This window comes from Balaenoptera borealis, assembly GCF_965194805.1.
Source record: "Balaenoptera borealis genome assembly, chromosome: 9".
NCBI classification, from domain to species: domain Eukaryota; kingdom Metazoa; phylum Chordata; class Mammalia; order Artiodactyla; family Balaenopteridae; genus Balaenoptera; species Balaenoptera borealis.
Window position 1 is genome coordinate 30,441,938 of NC_138873.1, and position 26,242 is coordinate 30,468,179.

General features: G+C 39.9%; 1 protein-coding gene across 16 annotated transcripts in view; it reads left to right on the top strand.

The window, feature by feature from the left end:
- SLC18B1 (solute carrier family 18 member B1) overlaps nucleotides 1-26,242 on the top strand; it is a 29,669-nt gene that overhangs the window by 2,894 nt on the left and 533 nt on the right. For 8 of the 16 annotated variants that reach the window (XM_082405173.1, XM_082405159.1, XM_082405169.1 and 5 more), the window contains 11 exons: nucleotides 7,213-7,308; nucleotides 7,628-7,701; nucleotides 8,423-8,570; nucleotides 10,557-10,713; nucleotides 16,298-16,434; nucleotides 19,149-19,250; nucleotides 20,920-21,011; nucleotides 22,853-22,948; nucleotides 24,647-24,721; nucleotides 25,422-25,515; nucleotides 25,612-26,240. In XM_082405173.1, coding sequence (XP_082261299.1) covers nucleotides 7,213-7,308; nucleotides 7,628-7,701; nucleotides 8,423-8,570; nucleotides 10,557-10,713; nucleotides 16,298-16,434; nucleotides 19,149-19,250; nucleotides 20,920-21,011; nucleotides 22,853-22,948; nucleotides 24,647-24,721; nucleotides 25,422-25,515; nucleotides 25,612-26,136 — 1,596 coding nt within the window. In that variant the 3' untranslated portion in view covers nucleotides 26,137-26,240. The other 8 variants (XM_082405161.1, XM_082405163.1, XM_082405164.1 and 5 more) reach the window with 8 other exon arrangements.

Genomic DNA, 26,242 nt, shown 5'->3' on the forward strand with positions numbered 1-26,242 from the left:
GGGGCTTGGGCCTAGGGTTCAGTGAGGTCCGATGGGAGCAGAGGATCTGAGGAGGCAGGTTGGTTCTCGAATGCAAGGGTCCTTCCACGCAGGCCAAAGATGTAGTCAGTAAGAAATCATCAGAGGTGCTTGGGCAAGACAGAGTAAGTAGACTGAGTAGATACCGGTTTTGGAAAAAAATGATGGATGGAGCCTGTGGGGTTACGATGGAGAAGAACAGGAGTAAGTGGGCCATCAAGTTAGAAGGGTATTTCCCAGTTCAGCTGGAACTCAGCAAGGGCAACTAGTGTTAGATTCCTCTTAGTGGAATACAGACGAAGGAAAAGAAGGCTGTTGGTGTGTGTCTTTTTTGTTTTTTCTTTTTCTTAAAGTTTTTGATTTAGTTTTTTGCGTCCAAGAGGCAGGGGAGAGAGCGTTCTAACTTTAATAGGTGTAGATTTGAAGAGTGGGCTCTTCTTTTTCATTTCTTTTTAAATTTATTTATTTTATTTATTTATTTTTGGCTGTGTTGGGTCTTTGTTTCTGTGCGAGGGCTTTCTCCAGTTGCGGCGAGTGGGGGCCACTCTTCATCGCGGTGCGCGGGCCTCTCACTATCGCGGCCTCTCTTGTTGCGGAGCACAGGCTCCAGACGTGCAGCCTCAGTAGTTGTGGCTCACGGGCCTAGTTGCTCCGCGGCATGTGGGGTCTTCCCAGACCAGGGCTCGAACCCGTGTCCCCTGCATTAGCAGGCAGATTCTCAACCACTGCGCCACCAGGGAAGCCCTTCTTTTTCATTTTTAATAACAGCCTTAGGATTGACAAATGCACTGGCAAAACTTGCTCTTTCTCCTTCGTATTCTGTTAACCTTCCTATTAGCTAGAGCTAATTAGGTCAAGGGAAAACAAGGCCCTTCTTAACTTCTGGCACAGGATTCTTATTTCTACTCATCCTTTTTCTGGCCTCCTCCTCCTTTGGCAGAGGATTATAAGTGAACTAGAAATTGCTTTTAATAGCTCTTCTTGCTGTCCTAATGTGAAGCAGGATCCGCATGCCAAAAGTGGTGTTCAGTTACTGCTGTGGTATGTGATTGTAGGACATCCTAAGTCACCATCCTGCTTCCACAGAGAATGTGGGAACCTGTGCAAGATGGAAACTGACATGACTGCTGGGACCATGACACAAGTAACTTTTGCAAGTCTGTGTTCTCATCTGTAAAATGGGGCCAGCTAAAAATACATCCCTTATTTTACTGTTGTTAGAAACCATATAGAACAGCATGGCTCATAGTGAGGGTTCAATAAATGTTAGTTGCTGTGACTATTATATATTTTCTGCCAGACTCTAGAATTAAATACCTTTCAGAGCTATTAAGCAAAGAACATGGATGTGACTTGACCAATGAATGTTCTTTCTACATCTTAATTCACCCCTTTGATGATACCTTCCCTTCAAGGTACCTGTTTTATGTTATTAGGGCTGCTGTAACAAAGTACCACAGACTGGGGACAACAGAAATTTATTGTCTCACAGCTCTGGTGGCTAGAAGTCCAAAATCAAGGTGTCATTGGCAAGGCTGGTTCCTTCTGAGGGCCGTGAGGGGAGGATCTGTCCCAGGCCTCTCTCTCTGGCTTGTAGATGGCCAACTTCTCCGTGTGTCCTTTCACACCATCTTCCCTCTATGCGTGTCTCTGTGAAGAAATTTCCCCTTTTTACAAAAATACGAGTAATATTGGATTAGACTCTACCCTTAACAACCTCATTTCAACTGATTACCCCTGCAAAAACTATGTCTCCAAATAAGGTCACGTTCTGAGGTACTGGGAGTTAGGATGTCAACATAAGAAGTTTGAGGGACACAGTGAACCCCGTAACACCACCTGACCTTTGTGTAGTAGAAATGTGGACTCTGTGTTCCTGTCTACACACAGTGTAACCTTTTGCTAGGATGCCAATGAAGGCATCGTTCATAGTGAGATCTCTCTTTTCTCCACACCATTATCTCATGTGATGATTAGTAATGGAAGGGGAATGGCTAATCCTGAGTCTCATAGAATTATGGGCTGAAATCCTGCCCAAGCAGTTTCTACAATGCTCTGGGTTCAACTTCTCCACTATCTCCCACCACCAGGCACTTAGGGACCACACTTCAGGGGTAGGGGGTGCTTCCTAGAGTGAGGGGACCTTTCCTGCCTATAGTTTAGCCATGAAAAGTAGAGTTCACCTATCTGATTTCCTGTGGTATGCTGCTTTGAGAACTGTAGGGTTTATTTAGAGACATAATAACATAAGAAGAACATTTTTTAAAAAGACAAGGTTTGAATGATGATCATAACTTCATATGGGAAGCAATAAAGTAAATTCTTATCTTAAAATTGTAGTTAGGGAGAAAAGGTAAAGAAATAGAATTATGGCTGTTGTGGAGGACGGATTTTAAAGGGAGTGTGTGTATGCACATGCATTTCTATATTCAGAGTAAAGTGATTTGTGGAAGAGCTGAAGCTCTGACAGAAGGATGAATCTAAGTCGGATCTTCTGACCATAGCTATTCACTGCTGGCTCCTGGGTACCATGCGTGATGCATAGAAGGTGCTCGATAAATGATTCCTGAGAGGACAGACGTGTGTTTCAGGCTTAGTGCTTCATGGTATGCCAAGTTGCCAATCTTATCTTAAAGAAATTAAACTCATATTTTAACCCCTTACATGGTTATAGCTAGAACCTGATCTAAGGATCTACCACAGTTCCAGGGTTTTAAAAAGGTTTTCAAACCTTTTGTCTATTCATTTGTACATCACAACTAATGGTAGCATTTGAAGTTCAAAAGAAGTAGATTTAGAATAAATACTATATCATCTGTAGCAAATTTAGGAGCTCACTGATAGAATAGGCTATAAATATTAATAGGGATCATTGATGGGCGATAAACTACTCCAAATGTTTCAGGAGAACGGAGAGAATGTTGGGAGCTGGGGGAGCTTCTTTCATCTGTGTTATTGATGTCAGGAAAGGAAACTTCATCTTCTCTGAACTGTCAGGTAGTTGAGAGTGGGTGTCAGAAACAGAGAACCGGACTGAACAGTCCTTGGGATGACTCATGTGCCAGCTTAAGGAGCTTCCTGTTCTTGAGTTTTTTTGACCAGCAAAGTGATTTTTTTATTTATTTGCATTCGAACCTTCCTCCTGTGTGTTTCTCCTTTTTTAAAAAATTTAATTTTATTTATTTTTTATACAGCAGGTTCTTATTAGTTATCTATTTTATACATATTAGTGTATATATGTCAATCCCAATCTCACAGTTCATGCCCCCATCCACTTTCCCCCCCTTGGTGTCCATACGTTTGTTCTCTACATCTGTGTCTCTATTTCTGCCTTGCAAACTGGTTCATCTGTACCATTTTTCTAGATTCCACATATATGCGTTAATATACGATATTTGTTTTTCTCTTTCTGACTTACTTCACTCTGTATGACAGTCTCTAGGTCCATCCACATCTCTACAAATGAGCCAATTTCGTTCCATTTTATGGCTTTATATATTTGTCTGTCAGTGGGCATTTAGGTTGCTTTCATGACCTGGCTATTGTAAATAGTGCTGCAATGAACATTGGGGTGCATGTGTGTTTTTGAACTATCGTTTTCTCTGGGTATATGCCCAGTAGTGGGATTGCTGGGTCATATGGTAATTCTATTTTTGGTTTTTAAGGAACCTCCATACTGTTCTCCATAGTGGCTGTATTCCCACCAACAGGGCAAGAGGGTTCCCTTTTCTCCACAACCTCTTCAGCATTTGTTGTTTGTAGATTTTCTGATGATTCCCATTCTAACTGGTGTGAGATGATACCTCATTGTAGTTTTGATTTGTATTTCTCTAATAATTAGTGATGTTGAGCAGCTTTTCATGTGCCTCTTGGCCATCTGTATGTCTTCTTTGGAGAAATGTCTATTTAGGTCTTCTGCCCATTTTTTGATTGGGTTGTTTGTGTTTTTAATATTGAGCTGCATGAGCTGTTTATATAATTTGGAGATTAATCCTTTGTCCATTGATTCATTTGCAAATATTTTCTCCCATCCTGAGGGTTGTCTTTTTGTTTTGTTTATAGTTTCCTTTGCTGTGCAAAAGCTTTTAGGTTTCATTAGGTCCCATTTGTTTATTTTTGTTTTTATTTCCATTACTCTAGGATGTGGGTCAAAAAAGATCTTGCTGTGATTTATGTCAAAGAGTGTTCTTCCTATGTTTTCCTCTAAGAGTTTTATAGTGTCCAGTCTTACATTTAGGTCTCTAATCCATTTTGAGTTTATTTTTGTGTCTGGTGTTAGGGAGTGTTCTAATTTCATTCTTTTACATGTAGCTGTCCAGTTTTGTGTGTTTCTCCTTTATTCTTATACTACTACCACACTCACAACACTTTTGACACCAGATATGTGGGGGTTTTTTTCCTACACCAAGCAGTTCCCTTCGACACCAGGTGGGTGTCCTACCATTCAATTCAATTCTGACAGTAACCTGAATTAGCCCAGATGCCACAAGTTAAAAGCTCAGTCCCACGAGACTGCCCCCCCCCCACTTCAGATGCCAATCGCGAGTAGTAGGTGTCTAGGTTACCCCCAGCTTCTGTCCAACTTGGCTACAAATCAGAGGTTCCCATGACCACCCCCCCGCCCCACCTTGGATTCAGTTATTTGCTAGAATGGCTTACAGAACTCAGGGAAACACTTGCTTAATGCTTACCACTTTATTATAAAAGGATGTGATGAAGTATACAGATGGGCATGCGATGGAAGTGATACAGAGGGCGAGGTATGTGGGAAGGGGCACGGAGCTTCCATTTCCCCTCCGGGTGAGCCACTTTTCCAGCACCTCCATGTGTTCACCAACCCAAAACTCCCCAAGCCCCATATCTTAGGGATTTTTATGGAGGCTTAATCATGTAGGCATGATCAATCATTAACTCAATTTCCAGCCCTTCTCTGGAGGATGGGGTGTGGGACTGAAAGTTCTAAGCTTCTAATCATGGCTTGTCTTTTCTGGTGACCAACCCCCATGTAGGAGTCCACCAAGAGTTATCTTATTAGAACTCCTGTCACCCAGGAGATGCCAAGGGATTTAGGAGCTCGGTGTCAGGAACCAGGGTCAGAGAATGAATATTAGAACAATATTGCTCCTAGAGCTCTTATCACTTAGGAAATTACAAGGGTATTAGGAGCTTTGTACCAAGAACCAGGGGGCAGAGACCAATATACATATTTTCTATTATCTCATGGATATCAAAAAGAAAGTGTGTCAAGATCAGCTGTTGTTTGCATAGATCCACGGCTGAAGCAAAGCCCAAATTTCCTTAACCAAGATTTTTTGTTTTGTTTATACTCTAATTCTGATTTTTGCCAGCTAAAGCTAACAATTCTTTTTTTCTTTCTTCTTTTTTTTTTTTTTGGTGGGGGACTTTATTGAGGTATAATTGATATACAAAAAATTGCACACATTTAATATATCCGTCTTGATGAGTTTGGACATATGCACACACCTGTGATGTCATCACTGTTATCAAAATATTAAACATATTCAGCACTTCCAAAAATTCCCTTGTGTTCTTTTGTGGGGTTTTTTTTTCTTTTTCTTTTCTTGTGGTGAGAACATAACAAGCTCATCTTACATAACAGAAACTTCATACCCAAAGAGCAATAATTCCCCACTTCCCCCTTACCAAAGCCCCTGACAACCACCATTCTAGACTCTGCTTCTATGAGTTTGACTATTTTAGATACTTCATATAAATGGAATCATGCAGCGATTGTTCTTCTATGACTGGCTTACTTTGCTTAGCGTAATTTCCTCAAGGTTCATCCATGTTGTTGCAAATGCCAAAATTTCCTTCTTTTTGAGGCTGAATAATATTCCATTTTATGTGTATACCACATTTTCTTTATCCATTCCTCGATCAATGGACATTTGTGTTGTTTCTATATCATCTTGGCTATTTCGAATAATACTGCAGTGAACATGGGGGGTGCAAATATATCTGAGACCCTGCTTTCAATTCTTCTGGATATATACTCAGAAGAGGGATTGCTGAATTATGTGGTGGTTCTATTTTTAATGTTTTCAGGATCCTCCATATTGTTTTTCATAGTGGCTGCACTATTCTGCATCCCCACCAACAGTGTATAAGGTTCCAATTTCTCCACATCCTCATCAACACTTGTTATCTTTTGTTTTTTTCAATAATTGCCATCGTACCTGGTGTGAGATGATATCTCATGATTTTAATCTGCATTTCCCTGACGATTAGTGATCTTGAGCAACTTTTCATATATCTGGTGGCCATTTGTGTGTCTCTTTTATAGAAATGTCTGTTCAAGTTCTTTGCTCATTTTTAAATCAGGTTCTTTGTGGTGGTGTTTTGGACTATTGAGTTGTAGGAGATTCTTACATATTTTGGATATTAACCCCTTATATAGAGGTGGTTTACAAATACTTTCTTCCATTCTGTAGGTTGCCTTTTCAGTCTGTTGATTGTTTCCTTTGCTGTGAAGATTTTTAGTTTGATGTAGTTCCATTTGTCTGATTTGTTTTGTTGCCTAAGATTTTGGTGTCAAATCCAAGAAATCATTGCCAAGATCAATGTCAAGAAGCCCTCACCCCCTGTTTTCTTCCAGAAGTGTAACAGTTTCAGATTATATGTTTAAGTCTAATTTGCTTTGAGATTATTTTGTGAGTGGTGTAAGATAGGGGTCCAATTTCATTCTTTTGCATGTGGATATCCAGTTTTCCCAACACCATTTGTCGAAGAGAATATCTCTTCCCCATTGTGTGTCCTTGGCACCCTTGTGGAAGATCAATTAACCATATTTATGTGGGTTTATTTCTGAGCTTTCTATTTTGTTTCATTGGTCTATATGTCTGTCTTTATGCCAGTACCATACTGTTTTAATTACTGTACCTTTGTAACTTATTTTTGAAATCAAGAAGTGTGATTCCTCCAGCTTTGTTCTTTTTTTTCTCAAGATTGTAAAGCTAACAATTTGTTATAGGCTTGGTGAGTGAATTACTTTCATGTCAGAGACTAGGTCTAATAGTTTCCTTTCCTTCCTCACCCTGTTTATTTTAAAATAATAATCTTTGAAATTACAGATAAAGGTTACAAGAAGATGATGCTCTCATCTAATAGCTCCATTTTTCTATATTGGTGCTAATTTGCCTTTCAAACTTTGTTTTCTTTTCTGTTTCTTTAAAGGCTGAAAAGAAAGGAGCCAGCAATACAGTTATTGGTATGATCTTTGGATGTTATGCTTTGTTTGACTTGCTGGCATCTTTGGTATTTGGAAAATATGTAAGTATTAATTTTTTAAAATTGTGTAATGAGTTATTCTAATTTACTAGTCTAGAATTTCCACTGATACAGAAATAACCACCATTATATTTTATGAATTGTGCTTCAGTTGACAGTTCCATTCTTAAAGTTGATTGATTTTTAACTTCTTCCATGTTTGTAAGCAATGCATGTTGTCATTCCATTAAAGACTTATAATGTTTTGTTAACTGTACATATCTTCCCCAAATCTTTTGTTTCCTGATACAGTGGATTTGTTTATGTCACTATAGACTTGTAGCAGTCATCAATTTATACTTTTCTTTGACATTTATTATAGCTTGTACATATTGGAGCAAAATTTATGTTTGTAGCAGGAATGTTTGTCTCAGGAGGAGTTACAGTTCTCTTTGGGTAAGTCATGTTCTGATATGTTTGGGAGCTTGAACAGGTTTCATAATTTATCTTCAGTTTAAAATGTTAATGGTTTATGTAAATCAGTCAATACCATGTGACTAATGTTGAAGGGAGTTGAATGATACAGTGAATGGAATGAATGACATTGATCTTAAGAAAAGAGTCCTCTAGGGGATCACCATTAAGCTGGCTGCTGAATCTGTTCTTTAGGACTCCTGTGATCGTGAGAGACAGAAACTTAACTCCCTTTTCTGAGTCACAAAAACCTTTTGGCTTAAGCAGAAAGGTGAATTTCTTACCTAAAGAATCAGCTGAAGAATATAAGGATACAAATGTTAAGATAATGTCATCAGAAATGTTTCTCAGGTTCCTGGTTTTGCTTTCCTCTTCTTGTGCTGTTTTTTTGTTTGGGGGAAGACCTAAAACTAAGAAGGCTTTCTACACATGTTCTTATCAGAGTGACTCTACATTTTTCAAAAGTCCTATTTAGTATTATTATTTAGGGCATCAAATATATCAGTAAAAGAGCGCAATGAGGCTGTCATTATGACTCAAATTCCTCCTACTAAAAATATAACAAAGAAACTCTTAAAAAATTTGTATTCTAAAGAGATTTATTTTAATAACTGTGGTTGAGGTACTACTGTTTTCAGTGAGTACCGTTAAAAAAAAATCAAAATCAATTTGGCATTTGAGAGTCATCTTATTCTTTTTTTAGTGTATTGGACCAAGTTCCAGAAGGACCCGTGTTTATTGCTATGTGTTTTCTAGTGAGAATAACTGATGCAATCAGTTTTGCTGCAGCAATAACCGCATCTTCTTCTATCCTTGCAAAGGCTTTTCCAAATAACGTGGCTACAGTAATGGTAGGTGTTTTATACACTTTTCCTATTTTCCTTTTAGTGTAGGCTAAAATATTTATTTGACGTTTCAAGTTAAACCTGGGGCCCATTCTTCTAGACCTGCCTTTTTTCTACTTTCTGTTTTCGTTACCTTTTACCCCAATTTCTGCCTGTAGCAGCAGGCTGTCAATAAATATACCCTTAGGCTACTTAGGTGCTCTTCCTGGGCTTAGAAGCCCCTGAATGGGCAAAACCAAATGTTCTTTTTACCCCTTAAAAAATAAAAAACCCTCTCTAATAGTATTTTGCTGTCTCTCTATAGCCTAGATTGTAGCTAGGCCGCCTGAAGCAGATTTATACTAGAGTCCTTCCTCCACTTTTCCCAGATTCACGGAAAGGACCTTAGAGATCATTCCGAAGTCCATAAGTGCTTCTGTGCAGTCAGTCTGAGGAGCGCCCTCTTATTTTACCAAAAAAATCCAGAGCCTGGTAGCATCGTATTGGCGTACGTTCTCATATATTGCCTACGCGCCTCGACACCAGGTATGAGTGACATACCAGATTCCTGTCCTAGCTCTTGGCTGCTGTCTCCCTGATCCCAACTAGCCTTTCCCATAGCTCACTCCTCTGGACCCAGACATCCCCGAAGGACTCCTGGTTTGCAACGCAGAACAGGCACCATCCTCAGAGACCTCAGGGTCTAATCAGCTCAGTACCAAGGATTCTCTCATTTACCCATATTAATACTACAGTTTGAAAGTTTTGACCCTCAGGTAAACTACTTGCTGTATAAATATAAATCTTCACACTTGTATTAAATATATGTACACATATATTTATACACCCATGTAAGTGTATATATATATATATATATATATATATATATATATGTGTGTGTGTGTGTGTGTATGTATGTATGTATGTATATATATCTGTATAGATTCACTTTAGGTTCTATAGTCATTTGCCATGCAGTGGTGGCCACTGTAACAGGTGTGCTGTTTACATTTCTCAAGAAGGGTTCAGAAGGATGCTAGGCCATTGACATGCTCTGTAAGACAAGGTTTTGTGGCTTAACATGTTTGGAGTGTGGCTTTGCTGTCCTGAAACTTAGAGGTGGCCAGTTCACATTCGAGCTAGTTGTATTTCATTTTATGTGTCAACAGTCTATTTACAACATTTGCCCATTTTCCCATAGGATTGTGTTTTTTCTTTTTGCTAAATTTTTTTTTATATGTTTAGTTATTTATTTATTTATTTATTCGGCTGCATTGGGTCTTCGTAGCTGCACACAGGCTTTCTCTAGTTGCGGCGAGCAAGGGCTACTGCTTGTTGCGGTACACGGGCTTCTCATTACGGTGGCTTCTCTTGTTGTGGAGCATGAGCTCTAGGTGCGTGGGCTTCAGTAGTTGTGGCATGTGGGCTCAGTCATTGTGGCTCGTGGGCTCAGTAGTTGTGGCATATGGGCTTAGTTGCTCCACGGCATGTGGGATCTTCCCGGACCAGGGATCACATCCGTGTTCCCAGCATTGGCAGGCAGATTCTTAACCACCGCACCACCAGGGAAGTTCCTCCCATAGGATTGCTGATTTTTCTCATTGATTAGTAGTTGTTCTTGTGATGCATTTGGGAAATTAATCCTTTGCCATATTTTTTCCCCATTCTTCATTTGTCTTTTGATTTTTTTTTTGCCATTCATAGTTTTTCATATTTTCATGTAATCAGATTTATCAGTCTTTTCTTTTGTGTCCTCTAAGTTTTTATGTCATAATTAGAAAATTTACCTCACCATAAGGATTAGAAAACAAAAAACTCTCATTTTTAATTTTTCTAGTACTTATATGATTTTAATATGTATGTTTAAATTTTTGGTCCATCTTGGGTGTGTGTGTGGTGTGTGTATAAATTGTAAAGTGGATAGAATTTTTTTCAGATCCTGCCCGTTAAATCTTTGTTCATTTTTCAAACAAAATGTATTAACTCAATTTTCTTTTGTTTTCCCATTTGTAGGGAAGTCTTGAGAGTTTTTCTGGACTGGGCCTGGTACTAGGGCCTCCTTTGGGTGGCTTCTTGTATCAGTCCTTTGGCTACGAGGTGCCTTTCATTCTTCTGGGATGCATAGTTCTGCTGATGGTTCCCCTCAACATGTGTATTTTACCTAATTATGGTAAGACCTCATATATTACTCACTTTACGAACCTTAAATTCAAGTATTTTTATGCCTTTGTAGGAGACCAATTTAACATATACACAGTTCTATCTTACATAATCAATAATAGCTTTGTAGAGCATGGTGAAAGAATCGATCCTCTTTTCAGAAATGTTGCTGTAAGCAATCAGTTTATGTGAATTTCTGTCTGTCATAAATTCTTTCTGACCTATAGAACTAGCAAACATTAAATTTCTTATCATAAAACATACACAGTGCCCATCAGATGTCTTTTTGATTTAAAATGAAAGATTCACCATCTGCTTACAAGGCTCTGTGACAGGAGGACAAAGTCAGACCTTCCTTCCCTGTGGTGCTTGCAGCTGTGTACAGCACAGCTCAAGTGCGAGGACACAGGACCGCATCAGGCAGTAACGGGAGTCATCTTGGCTCCAAAGCTTCATGCCCCATAGGAGTCATCCTATCCTTAACAGCACTATGGGCACAGCTGCCAGGGTCTCCATGAGGCATGCGCCGGGTACAGTAGTCACCATAGTCAGGGAGGCACAAAGCATCCCATATTGATGGTTTGTTTATAGTTCCTTCTGTACAGATGAAATTTACCAGTCGGGGGTTATTTTCATTATACGTAAGATTGCCTAGCAGTGGAGTAGGCATTTTACCATTGTCAGATTACTAGTGGAACAGAGCTGGAGGGGATCCTGTCCTCTTTCTGTGCGTAGTGATGGTTATTTCTGTAGTAGGGCATCCTGGACTGTGCTCAGACTGGGTTCACAGGTGAACACTTGGCTGTTGACTAAGAAACTGATACCAGGTCAGATTCTCATGCAGCAGGAGAAGGAGTTGTGTTAACTCTTTATCAGTAACACCGTATAAGGAAAAAAGACTTTACTAGTTAATCGTGGGACGTGTATTTAGAGCTTCTGTGGTCGGGTGCCGGACTGGCCTCAACATCAGTAATTCCCTGCGTCCTGGCCTGCTCTGCTCATCTCTGCCCATCACCCCCACTACTTGGTATCTTTTGAAGCCCTTTTAATCCCTGCCAGCCTGGTTTCTTCTTCCTCTTCATTTCTTTTATTCCTCAATTAAAATTTCCCTGCATCTTCAGTGAACTTAAAGTTCCAGTTAGCTATGGTTTTTTTTGTTTCTTTGATTTCTTTTTTTTTTTTTTTACTGTTTATTCTTTTCCTTTTTATATATATATATATCTTTATTGGAGTATAATTGCTTTACAGTGGTGTGTTAGTTTCTGCTGTATAACAAAGTGAATCAGCTATATGTATACATATATCCCCATATCCCCTCCCTCTTGCCTCTCCCTCCCACCCTCCCTACCCCACTCCTCTAGGTGGTCACAAAGCACCCAGCTGATCTCCCTGTGCTATGCAGCTGCTTCCCACTAGCTATCTATTTTACATTTCGTAGTGTATATATGTCCATGCCACTCTCTCACTTCGTCCCAGCTTCCCCTTCCCCCCGCCCTGTGTCCTCAAGTCCATTCTCTACGTCTGCGTCTTTATTCCTGTCCTGCCCCTAGGTTCATCAGAACCATTTTTTTTTTTAGATTCCATATATATGTGTTAGCATACTGTATTTGTTTTTCTCTTTCTGACTTACTTCACTCTGTATGACAGACTCTAGGTTCATCCACCTCACTACAAACGACCCAATTTTGTTCCTTTTTATGGCTGAGTAATATTCCATTGTATATATGTGCCACATCTTTATCCATTCATCTGTCGATGGGCATTTAGGTTGCTTCCATGACCTGAATATTGTAAATAGTGCTGCCATGAACATTGCGGTACATGACTCTTTTTGAATTATGGTTTTCTCAGGGTATATGCCCAGGAGTGGGATTGCTGGGTCATATGGTAATTCTATTTTTAGTTTTTTAAGGAACCTCCATACTGTTCTCCATAGTGACTGTATCAATTTACATTCCCACCAACAGTGCAAGAGGGTTCCCTTTTCTCCACACCCTCTCCAGCATTTGTTGTTTGTAGATTTTCTGATGATGCCCATTCTGACCAATGTGAGGTAATACCTCATTGTGGTTTTGATTTGCATTTCTCTAATGATTAGTGATGTTGAGCATTCTTTCATGTGTTTGTTGGCAATCTGTATGTCTTCTTTGGAGAAATGTCTATTTAGATCTTTTGCCCATTTAAAATGGTTTGGCAAACTTTCTGTTTATCTAAAGAAGGATCTTATATTTAGATTGAATGGAAAAACCTGGTTTTTTTTTAATCTCAAAAATTGATAATGTTGAGGGTATAAATATTGATTTAGGGGTTCCCATTGAGTACCTTTAAAAATTAATGTTTTAGGAAAGCTTATAGATAGAAGCTAGAAAATTAAATTTTCTTTTATTTGGATGATATTGGCAGAATTTTGTTCTATAAGTTCCACCCCACTCATTTAACTGCTTCTAGACCCATGAACAATGTAGCTTTAGGTTTGGGTATCTAAGAGTCAACTTCGGTCCCTCCCTCTCTCTCATCCTTTATATTTGCTCACCAAGTCACCTCTTCCATACTGCGCTAAAGAAATATTTTTAAAACACAGTCAAGTACATGACAATCCTCTTAATAAAAATCCCTAAATCCATGAAATGAGAGCTTTATCCTGAAAGCTACTAGGAGCTGTTGTTAGGTGTCAGCAGGGGAGTCACATGAGCTGGACTATCTCCCACTTCTACTCTCCCTAACTCCTACTCATCCTTCAAAACTTAATTTGTATGACCTCTTCTGGGAAGTTTTTCTGAACCTTCTCAATCAATGATCTAAATGCTAAGTCAATAGTGCCACAGTGCTCTGCATTTTTCCTGCCCCTTCACACCTGAGGGCCACACCACTTCCTCATCTCTAAGAGCAGTTTCCTGTGGCAGGCATTGTCAACCATGGAGTTCTGTCCCTCCAAGAAGAATGTATCAGAATTGGAGGAAGCAGAGAGAATACCTGAGTAGCTTGGAAAAGCTCCCCAGGTGATTTTGTCACGTGCCTCTGGAAGTAGGTATCACCGTAAGTTTTCATTGCTTGGGCTTCATCAACAGCTTAGTTAAACTCATTATGTGTTCATTTTCATGTACGTTCCTGTATGTTCTTTTTTTTTTTTTTTTTTTTAATTTATTTAGTTATTTATTTATTTATGGCTGTGTTGGGTCTTTGTTGCTGGGTGTGGGCTTTCTCTAGTTGCAGTGGGCGGGGGCTACTCTTCGTTGCGGTGCGCAGGCTTCTCACTATGGTGGCTTCTCTTGTTGTGGAGCACAGGCTCTAGGCATGCGGGCTTCAGTAGCTGTGGCACTTGGGCTCAGTAGTTGTGGCTCGTGGGCTCTAGAGCACTGTCTCAGTAGTTGTGGTGTATGGGCTCAGTAGCTGTGGTGCATGGGCTTAGTTGCTCCTCAGCATGTGGGATCTTCCCGGACCAGGGCTCGAACACATGTCCCCTGCGTTGGCAGGCAGATTCTTAACCACTGCGCCACGAGGGAAGCCCATCCTGTATGTTCTTATTGCGATAATCCCCTTTCCCACTTTGGATTTAGAGAAAGGGACCATTTATGCCATAATAATTTGTCTTATACCATACATCCATAATACCTTCTATATGCACAATAAATGTAGTTGATTACAGTTGATCTTTTATCATTTATATTTTAAAGGTGACTAATAAACATCTGTAATATACAATCCAAAATCCACACCCAATGAAGTCTCCCTGCTGGCACTGCCACACTGAGCCGCAAGGGGGTGCCGATCCCCGTTCTAAGTCCAATCTGTAGTTAAACATCCTAGGCTGGGCTCACAATTGGTTCATCATTGAATATTTGGCTAATAATTAAGAAACTAACACCACAGTTTAACTTTATCCCTCATATTCTGACAAAGTCCAAGTATAGTACTTAAAATAGTTGAACCACACTTTATGCTTTTTTGGTACTTTGCTCCCTACTGGATCATTATTCACCAAGAATTTATTGAATAATGAACTGTGGTGGGTGCTTTTGGAGAAACGAGGATATGTCAGTGCTGATTTGGCCCTCAGAGAGCTTCCTGGCCTGGCTCAGTGCACAGTCTCCTAACCCGTCCCCCTGTCTCCATTTCCCAGGAGACCACAGAGGGGTCTCTTTAAACCACAGATCTGGTTCTCAGTCTTTGTTTGAAGTGTCTAGTGATTTCCCGGGCTTCTTAGCCTATTTTACAAGTGCTGCATAATCTTATCACTACATCCTTCTACAATGTGATCTCTCCTCCCTACCCTCCAATCTCCGTCCTCCACCTTTGCTTCTGTTCTTTCATTTCCTCAAACAGAATCGTTTTCCCTCACTTCTGAGTCTTGGAATGAGCCATTCCTGGATAATATGCCTGGATTATTCTTTCCTCCTTCTTTGCTTGTTCATCTCAAGCTCATCTTTTAGGCAGCAACTTAGATATTACTACTTTTGGAAATTCTTTCCTAAACAGCTTTCCCTGGTTTTTTAAGGCAACCCTCTCATATGCTCCAATCCATACCCTCCTAGCTCCATCCTAGCTCTCCCCACGCCTTACTGTATCTTCTCTGTGAGGTCAGGGTCTGGATTTGTCTCCTTTGCCTTTGTCTGCCCAGCATTTTACATGGTATCTGACTCAGCATAGATTTTGTTCAGTAAATTAGTTGGAAGATAGGAAAGTCATCAAACAGTAGTAAACCACATAAAATGAAATACAGTTTAAGTGCTAAATTACATGGTATAGATTAGAAGTGCAGTAGGAAACAGAGGTAAAATTTGTGGTGTAATTAGGTCACAGCCAGACTTTACAGAGTGAATAGAACTTGAAAAATTAGCAGGGGAAAAAGAAGGGAGTTGTAGGATATGATTGGCGGCTTGGAAACAATCATGCCTCATGCTTGGGACGGTGCAGAAGTTGTGTTGCTGTTGGAATGGCGGGACATGAGGTTGCTGTTCAACTGACCTTTACTGCCAAATGGAATGTACACATGATTCAGTAGCATCTCATTCTTTTTTTTTTTTTTTTTTGGCCGTACCACACGGCATGCAGGATCTTAGTTCCCTGACCAGGGATCGAACCCATGCCCCCGGCAGTGGAAGCAGGGAGTCCTAACCACTGGACTGCCAGGGAAGTCCCGAGCATCTCTTTCAATCCAGTGTTTTTTTTCACGAGCAGAAAAAAATTGTTTTGTATTCTTTGATTAACTCAGATTCCTCCTCAGCACACACACATTTTTCCCTGATAAAGCGTCTGGCTTTTCCTATGCACCAAATCAAACTTTACATATTCTCTATCCCATCTGGGAAGGCCTCACTGACATCTAGGTTATGACCCGTAACCAAGACTGCTTCTTCTCCTCACACTCTGATTCCAGTTGATTCTTTTTGAATTAGAGAAATTATTTTTAAGAACACTGAAATGGCCTCTAGGTTTGAATAACTTATATGCAAATTTTAGGCAAACTCAAAAGTGTGGTTATTTTGATTACTGGATAAAGGTGACCTTACCAATTTTACTTTTCAAAATAGATTGAAAGATAAAGTTAAGCAATTTTCATTACTCTCATTTCTTTTTTTATTTTTACCCCACAGAGTCTGATCCAGGGAAACACTCATTCTGGAAACTCATCATTTTACCCAAGGTTGCCTTTATATCCTTCGTCATTACCTCACTCAGCTCAGGTTTTGGCTTCCTTGATCCTACGCTGTCCCTCTTTGTTTTGGAGAAGGTGCGTAGCCTGGTGATGCAGACCTCCGCATTGTAGTGGGTGGACATAATTGCTTGCTCTCGGGCCCTGCTTGATGGAAAGTCCTGGGAGTGGCTTCAAGAAGGAGGCAGAATGAGAGCTACTCACCAAGACAGCCTGTACCTTCCCTCTGTGACATCCCTATAACTAGGGGTCTGATTTGGTGTAAATGAAAGAAGCCTTTCATCTGGTCTCCTTTTTCCAAGGCCTTGCTCGAATCATTGTAGCTCTGGCTTGGGCAACATCCTGGCTGCTTAATAAGATACTTTCCTCTGTTTTGATTTCAGTGAGGCATTTGGGGTACTTAGTGGCTCATTTAATGTGAGGTGTCCCTTCTTTTCTAACAGATCCCCTCTGGGTCCATTTACTTTTTAGTCTATTGCGTACATATTCAAAAGACTGGGGGCTATATTAATCTGAGATGGGAGAAAGGAACCAAGAATCTCTCTCCATCTTTTTAATGCTGAAAATTATATACTGAATTTTAAAGTTTGATGTTGTAGCAATTTGTTCTTAGATATTTTTGAAAAAAGATTATTAATAAATAATGCAATAAATTACTAAGTCTGATAGTTAATTATACTGGAGAATTAATCTGTGTTTATAAAGACAGAAATCTACTAGCTGCAGTCCATACTCACTTTATTTGAGGCCCTAGAATGAAAAAAGCACTGTTACCAGAAACACAGCCCCTTCAAGTCAGTAAAGACAGTTTTGGGTATTTCACAGGTAAACTTGGGGACTGTTATTTTAGTGCCGGACCCAAGTTTTGGAAAATAATATAGTATCACACTTAAGAAGTGAGCATCTATGAGGTAATGCATAAGAAAAATACTTTGTGTTTATGGTGACACATTCCATTCACATTATCAACAACGTGTCTCTTTTTTTAAAAAATAAATTTATTTATTTATTATTTATTTTTGGCTGCATTGGGTCTTCATTGATGCACGCGGCTTTCTCTAGTTGCGGTGAGCGGGGGCTACTCTTCGTTGTGGTGCGCAGGCTTCTCATTGCAGTGGCTTCTCTTGTTGCGGAACTCAGGCTCTAGCTGTGTGGGCTTCAGTAGTTGTGGCACATGGGCTCAGTAGTTGTGGCCCATGGGCTCTAGAGCACAGGCTCAGTAGTTCTGGCACACAGGCTTAGTTGCTCTGCAATATGTGGGATCTTCCTGGACCAGGGCTCGAACCTGTGTCCCCTGCACTGGCAGGCGGATTCTTAACCACTGAACAACCAGGGAAGCCCAACAACATGTCTCTTTAAGTCATTTTTCTGTCCTTTTAAGAAGTCTGTCCAAACAATGAAAAAAAAAATTTGTAACCAGTCTCTCATAAACCCAAGTTGCTCATGTCTAACTTATAAAAAAATCTTTAGAAATGTACTTTCTGGTTTTTCTATCACATTTTTGTTCCTGTTGCCCTTCTTCTGCCTTCTTAACAGTTTTTTGTATTGGCTGTTTGCTGTCCAGTTGCTCAGCCTTTTAGGGAAGAAGGGTTCCACCCTGTCTCCCCCCTGTTGTAAAATCAGAAGAGGACATTTCTGACTTTTGTATCTTGCTACTGTCTTTAAAGGGCTGATTTTTAGCTTGAGTTATGTCATTAAAATTATTCAAGCATATACTGATGTATAAATAGATCTCATGGGCTTAATTAAGGATTAGTTAAGGAAATTAAGGAAAATGAGAACAACTCAGATAACCAAGAAAGGCATTTATATCATGTTGGTAACAGTAACAGTAGCAGAGTTATGAGGTGGCTTACTACTTTAGAAGCCTTTTAAAATGTGTCATACCATCTAATTCTTTAATTAGAAATTAATATCTCTTTGAGATGGATAGAACAGATATTATTGTCAGTGTTTTGCACACCAGTGCACTTCAGTCTGCGAGCAATGAGCATCACCTGGGATTTTTGTAGAAATGCACATTCTCAGGCCTCATCCCAGACTCTTTTGAATCAGAAATTCTAGGGCTGGCATCCAAGAACCTCTTATAACAAGTTCTCCGGACTTCTCTGGTGGCGCAGTGGTTAAGAATCCGCCTGCCAATGCAGGGGACACGGGTTTGAGCCCTGGTCCGGGAAGATCCCACATGCCTTGGAGCAACTAAGCCCGTGCGCCACAACTACTGAGCCTGCGCTCTAGAGCCTACGAGCCACAACTACTGAGCCCATGTGCCACAACTACTGAAGCCCACACACCTAGAGCCTGTGCTCCACAACAAGAGAAGCCACCACAATGAGAAGCCCACGCACCGCAAGGAAGAGTAGCCCCCGCTCGCAGCAACTAGAGAAAGCTCATGCGCAGCAACGAAGACCCAGTGCGGCCAAAAATAAATAAATAAATTTATTTTTAAAAAACCCACAAGTACTCTAGGTAATTTTTTGTGCATACTAACGTCTGCAAAGCACTGATTGACATGTAAAAATGCTATAATTCATAGAAGGATAATTATACTATATTTAATGTCAAATGCTACAAATCAAAAATATCCAGGACTTCTGACCTGTGGTTAGGTTTTTTCCCCTATAGAGAAAAAGTAATCCGTTTATAAGAGTAAGGCAAAAATTAGGAAGGATGCTGTTAGTAGTAGCCTCATGGCAGATAGTAAGAGCTGAAGAAATGGTAGAAGGAAAAGATAGATATTTATTGAAAAAATGACTTAACCATGTAACTTTAACACAGAATTTCTTCTACAGTTTAATTTACCAGCTGGATATGTGGGACTGGTATTCCTGGGTTTGGCGCTATCCTATGCCATTTCTTCACCACTGGTGGGCCTACTCAGTGATAAAATGCCAGTATGTATACTTCATCGATAGTTAAGAGTTACTTTTGTATGTCTAGACTGGTGGTTGTCCAACTGTACTTCCTGAACTCTAGAGGTCCATTGATTAGAATTAACATATTCAGTTTTTAAGAAATTTCATCTTTATTGAGGTATGGTTGACAAATAAAATTGTAAGATATTTAAAGTATACATCATGGTGATGTGGTATACATAAACCCTGAGAAAGGATTCCCTCCACCTGGTTAATTAACGTGTCCATCACCACAGTTACCTTTTTGGGGGGGTGGAGAGCAGTGAGAACATTTAAATTTTAATATATTCAATTTTTTTAGCTGATGGAGAGGTTCCAGTGTGAGGCTCAGTATGTGCCAACCTGCCATCACCCTGAACAGATACACTTTTTTTTTTTTTTTTTTAAAGATCTTATGTGGCCAATTTACTAGTTTTTATTTATTTATTTATTTATTTATTTATTTATTTATTTATTTATGGCTGTGTTGGGTCTTCGTTTCTGTGCGAGGGCTTTCTCTAGTTGCGGCAAGTGGGGGCCACTCTTCATCGCAGTGCGCGGGCCTCTCATTATCGTGGCCTCTCTTGTTGCGGAGCACAGGCTCCAGACACGCAGGCTCAGTAATTGTGGTTCACGGGCTCAGTTGCTCCACGGCATGTGGGATCTTCCCAGACCAGGGCTCGAACCCGTGTCCCCTGCATTGGCAGGCAGATTCTCAACCACTGCACCACCAGGGAAGCCCCAGATTCACTTTTTAATTGCTTCCTCTGGGAGAAGAGGAGTCTTAACGCTAAAACTGTTGAAAAACTCTTGGATTAGACTTTCTAAAGGAAAAAGTTCCCTTGATGCAAAAAAGTGGTTTGACCTTAATAATTAGGGCAGAGCCCCAAAAGTAGTTAGGACTTGACCAAGTTGAGAGGATAGAATTTAGTTTTTCTGTGGGAGTGGAAGGATTGGTCGTGTAAATATGCATCAGTTATCCCATCGCCATCCTGACAGAAAATCCTTTCCATTCTCCTTTAACTAGGTCTAAGCCGTTCAGTCCAGATGACTAGTACACAGAGCTAGTACTGCTAGCCAGGTCTCAAGCTTCTATGACTTGAGTGCTTATTTTTGTGTTTCCCCTCTTAATTAGATGTGGGTATATATTTATGAAGACCTATTACATGGAGATTACTTGGTAGTCCAGGTGGAAAAAAGCAAGTGTCTTAAACAGTGTTTGTAACTTAGTTTTAAGGCATAGCCTTATATAACTGAACAGATATCGTACCCCTATCATTTTTAGCCTGCGTTTGAGTAGTTGATAAGGAAACATTTTATTTGGTACTTTTTAATAATGTGAATTTTCTAGATAGTGCATCTACTTGGTCATTCCTTGTGGTGACTGCTTTTTAAATTGTCATATTTGGAACAGTTTATCATGTGCAAAATCTACCATACACTCCCTTTCCATGGAATACTTGTCCTTTGCTCAACCCCTGTCTTGGGGTATATTGCACTTGCTTTTGTGTTTACCATCTACCTGTTTTCTCTTACATGTAAAATTTTGTTTTCTCCAATGTATTTGGATTTTTTAATATCATGACTTGTGTTCTTCAATGATTTCTTTATTTTCCTAAATTATGGAAGATCTTTACCTCTAAGAGTTTCTGTGGACTTTCTTTACCAGCATCTAAGGAAATGGCTTCTCGTTTTCGGAAACTTAATCACAGCAGGGTGCTACATGTTCTTAGGACCTGCCCCATTCTTGCACATTAAGAGGTAATTTTTTTTCTTCTTTTGAATTTGTGGCAAAATAACATTAGGAATTATTTTAAAAATATTTGGTGTAACACTGATATGCTTAGTATCTTTGAATCTTATTTAAATAATTACCAGATTTAGGACTATATTGAATTGTTTGTTTTACTGACAGTATTACTGGATGCTAGCAGTGGTCTAGGCAAACAGGAATGCATAAAATCTGAATCAAATTATAAAAATGCTTATATTCCCTTTGTATTTCAATTGCACATTTGTACTTTATTTAATTTTTTAAAAATTTATTATTTATTTTTGGCTACGTTGGGTCTTCGTTGCTGCGCGCGGGCTTTCTCTAGTTGTGGCAAGCATGGGCTACTCTCTGTTGCAGTGTGTGGGCTTCTCCTTGCGGTGGCTTCTCTGTTGCGGAGCACAGGCTCTAGGCGCGTGGGCTTCAGTAGTTGTGGCACACGGGCTCAGTAGTTGTGGCTCGTGGGCTCTAGAGCTTAGGCTCAGTAGTTGTGGCGCACGGGCTTAGTTGCTCTGCGTCATGTGGGATCTTCCCAGACCAGGCCTCAAACCCGTGTCCCCTGCATTGGCAGGCGGATTCTTACCCACTGCTCCACCAGGGACGTCCTGTACTTTATTTTAAAAGTAGCATTTGTTAATCTACCTTTAGCTGATAGTTCTTAGAATATACTTTTGTTTTTTCTATTCCTTCTTGCCCCTTGAGGAGGGAACTAAATCTTTTTTGTTTCTGTATCATCCTTAGCATATGGTAGCTGCTTAATAAAGCTTGTTTATTATAATTTATTTGCTAAAATAAAGTGAGCTACTTAGAGCTTTTTAGGTACCTCTGGGACAAAACATGATATGGAAAAAAGAATGATTTCAGAGTCTTTCAGATTTGGGTTTGTATCTGGGCTTTGCCCCTTCCTTGGTATGTGAACTTGAGCAAATCATTTAACTTCCAAGAGCCTCAGGTTTCTTATCCACCAAAAAAGCCGATAAGAGTACTGTTGAAATAATTTTCTAGGCTCAAGATAGAGTGACTCCAGCCCAGGGTGCCATGTCAGCAAACCAAAACTTAGAAAACTTTCATGTCCCTGTAAATGCTCCTCTTGACCAGAAAAGCAGTCTATCCAGTCACCCAGTCACCCCCAAACGCCAAGCCACCAACTGTGGGCCGCTCACCCCAAACAAGATGGACTGCGTAGCCCCAGACCATCAGATGTTACCTGTTTTTCTCTTCCTTGTTTTTTTTTTCCTTATCCTGTAAAAGCTTCCTGCCTTCCATCCCATTTTTCAGTTCTCCAAAATGAGACCATCCACTTCATGAAGTGTTAAATAAAGTTTGTTCGTATTACCTAGATTGTCTTCCTTAATCATTTTTAACAGACTTACATGGCAGGGTTGCTGCAATGGTTCAGTAGAATAATGGATATGAAGTAACTGACGTAGGGCCTGACGTGGAACACATAGCAGGTTCCTGTCACTCCCTGTACCATTTTCCAGTCAGTGGGATTTCAAAGCCAAGTGCTTGAAGGAGCAACATTAACATTGACATTTTAACCAACTTTGAAAGGCTTTTACATGGTGATAAGAAGGCAGGTTGACTCTAGGCATGTGACATGTGTGACCAAAGATATTGGGATAGCAGGATAAATTGATCGTTTTCCCCCCTCAGAAATGTAAGGAGTTAAAAGATGTTTTCACTGAACAAAATGGGATCAGATGGGGATAAGAACCAGACTAGTCATGTCATCTGTGAAACGAACTTCTCTGAGATCCTGCCTGCCCTCCTTGGCGTGAAGCTTTGTTGTCTCTTTAAATGTTAATTTTTCTCCAAAACTCTCTTGCAGTCAGCTCTGGTTGTTGGTGCTGATACTAGTCATAAATGGTATCTCTGCTGGAATGAGTTTAATTCCAGCTTTCCCGGAGATTCTCAGTTGTGCACAGTAAGTTACTTCCATGGCTTGAAGGACTGTATTGTGATTAGCAATAAACATCACAAGCTTTCTTGAATTTCTCAATTTTGTAGGATGTTGGATATTTTTTTTCAATACTAAACCTTCATGATTTCATGTCATGCAATATTGTGATATAAATAGTATAAGCAAAAATACAATAATATAAATGATAATATATAGGAATATTAATACAATGATAGGTAAAATGGGTTGTGGATAGAGGCTCGGCTTAGTTTACGCCTCGGTATAGGTATACTTCTAAACAGCCAAAGCATATATATGTATAAGTGAAGCACTTTGCCGTACAGTAGAAATTAGCCCAACATTGTAAATCAACTATACTTCAATAAATTAAAAAAAAAAAAAAAGCCAAAGCACAGTGGGAAGCCCTCAGCATCATTTCCCCCTCATAGAGGAGGTCCACACAAGGGCACAGAGTGACCAGGTAAATGGATTCTAGTATCAATTCCAATGTGTGGGTTTTTCCTCCCTCACACCACCAAGCTGGGTGTCCTGCAGTTCAACTAATTCTGACACTATTTACCGGGAGATAACATCAGATCCCACAGGTTAAGGGCTCAGTCCCACAAGAGTGCCCTCTGCTTCAGATGCCAGTTTCAAGTGCAGGTTGTTACCTATGTTTCTGACCGACTGGCTGTAAATCAGAGGTTCCAACGACCCCCTCCGTGGGTTCTCTTCATTTGCTAGAGCAGCTCATAGATCTTAGGAAACCAGTTCACTCACTAGCTACTGGCTTACTGCAAAGGATATTAAAGGATACAGATCAGCAGTCAGATGACAAGATATATAGGGCGATAAGGTCCCAAGCAACAGAGCCCTGTCCTTGTGGAGTTTGGGGCCCAGCTCGGTGGCACGTGGAAGCATTCTGGCTTCCCAAGCTGGAAGCTTTCTGAACTCAGTCCTTTTGGGTTTTTATGGAAGCATCACTACATATGCATGGCTGATTAAATCATTGGCCATTGACAGTTGATTCAACCTCCACCCCCTCTCTCTATGGGGGGAGGGATGTGTGGGGCTGAAAGTTCCAAGCCTGTAATCACGTGTTGGTTCTCCAGGCAACGTGGGTGCTAGTCCCAAAGTCATCTCATTAACATAACAAAAGACACTTTTTTTTATGGCTTTCATCACTTAAGAAATTCCACGGATTTTAGGAGCTCTGTGCCAGAAATGGGGAAGAAGACCAAGTGTATCTTTGTCACTTGGCCATCAGTCTTTTGTTTAGTAGGCATAATGATGAAGAACACAAAGTGAACTTGAGCAGGGAGAATACTGATGGCTCTGCTGTTGTCAGTTCAACAAGTCTCAGAGGAATAAGGAGCTGCCTCTGTATTTTCTAAAGGTTGCCCATCGTTCTCTCTACATGTTCATCTCATTTGAAGAATTTCTTAGTTAATTATATACTTTAATAAACATTTAATGCAAGTGGGTCGCGATTCTTAATATTGTATCCTATATATGCAGTAGAAGTATTTTTAGAAAACCCTGGAGGAAATATTACTATAGTGATATCTTCAAATGAGATTAGCTTTTTATTTTAGAAATGGAGTGTTCTTGCTGTTGGGTTTATCCAGATTATCCCTGGTTTATTTTTATACCATACACTATTCTTTTGTTTCACGCAGGTTTCCCTTTTAACCACAGACACACTCTTGTTTCTCTTTGCAGTGAAAATGGATTTGAAGAAGGATTAAGTACCTTGGGACTGGTGTCAGGTCTCTTTGGTGCATTGTGGTCAGTTGGGTGAGTAGCTATTGAATTTCATTCACACCTGTAAGTTGGAAAATGCTATCTCCAGTTTACAGATGAAGAAATTCAGACACTGAGAGGTCAGATGAGTTGCCAGAAGGCACATAATTCACTTAGGGGAGAGCTGCAGTTCTAATCCAGCTGTCTGACTTCAAGATCAATGGTTATACCAGCAGTTTTAATACATAATCAAAATGGTCTCATATACTTTGTCTTATTTAAGTGATATTTTAAAGTTCCTTTAACAGGAGCCTGTCTCAGTTTTGAAAATGTATTCATTTATTCATTCATTTGTGTATTTATTTTTAACTCTCTACTATATACCAGAGGGATAACTGTATGCTGCCCATGTAGCTATCATCAATAAGTATGTACTGAGTTGTTTTAAATACAAATACCTAGAAGAGTAGAGAGAATAATATAAAGGTTCTTTTGAATGCATATCATCTTTTAAAATTTTTCATATAAGGCATCAACTTTTCAGAAGCAGTTATAATTTTAGGATTGTTTAAAAATTTTAAGCAATCATCATTATCAGGTAGAATTATTTTCTTAAACCTAATGCTCTGTCCAGGAATTGGCTTTTTTCGTTAGCGTTTATAGTTTCAATATAATGAATTGAAGCGGTCATGCAGCCTATAAGGAGTAACGTTTTTTTTTGCACTGTAATCCTCTTTCTTCTTTTCATTGTTAGTGCTTTTCTAGGACCAACGCTGGGGGGATTTCTGTATGAGAAAATAGGTTTTGAATGGGCAGCTGCTCTACAGGGTCTCTGGGCTCTGACAAGTGTGAGTAATTAGTTTTTTACTTTCATTTTCCTTATGTTTATGGAGAAATGTGACTTGGATAATTGACAGTAACCAGTACCTTTCATTGTGTTAAAGGGACTAGTGATGGGCTTGTTTTATCTATTGGAGCATTCAAGGAGAAGAAGGAGGTATGGTCAACTCTTGAGTTTTTTTTTTTTTTTTTTTTTTAAACCAGATTTTATATTTTTTATTCAAATCACATTTATTTTAAATTTATTTATTTATTTATTTATGGCTGTGTTGGGTCTTCGTTTCTGTGTGAGGGCTTGCTCTAGTTGCGGCAAGCGGGGGCCACTCTTCATCGCGGTGCGCGGGCCTCTCACTATTGCGGCCTCTCTTGTTGTGGAGCACAGGCTCCAGACGCGCAGGCTCAGTAATTGTGGCTCACGGGCCCAGCTGCTCCGCGGCATGTGGGATCCTCCCAGACCAGGGCTCGAACCCGTGTCCCCTGCATTGGCAGGCAGACTCTCAACCACTGCGCCACCAGGGAAGCCCCAACTCTTGAGTTTTTTTTCTCCTTTAAAAGTTGGCTTGTGGGAGTGGGAAAAAAACACCATTTTACATCCGTTCTTCCACCCTGGAGATTTCTGGGCACTCTGAGCCTCATCACTTGATAGACACGTTTACGGAAATAGTTGGATAGAGATGTAGGTACTGAGGTTTTTTTTTTAAGGTGAGAAATACTGAGGTTGGCCTCTTCTTTCCT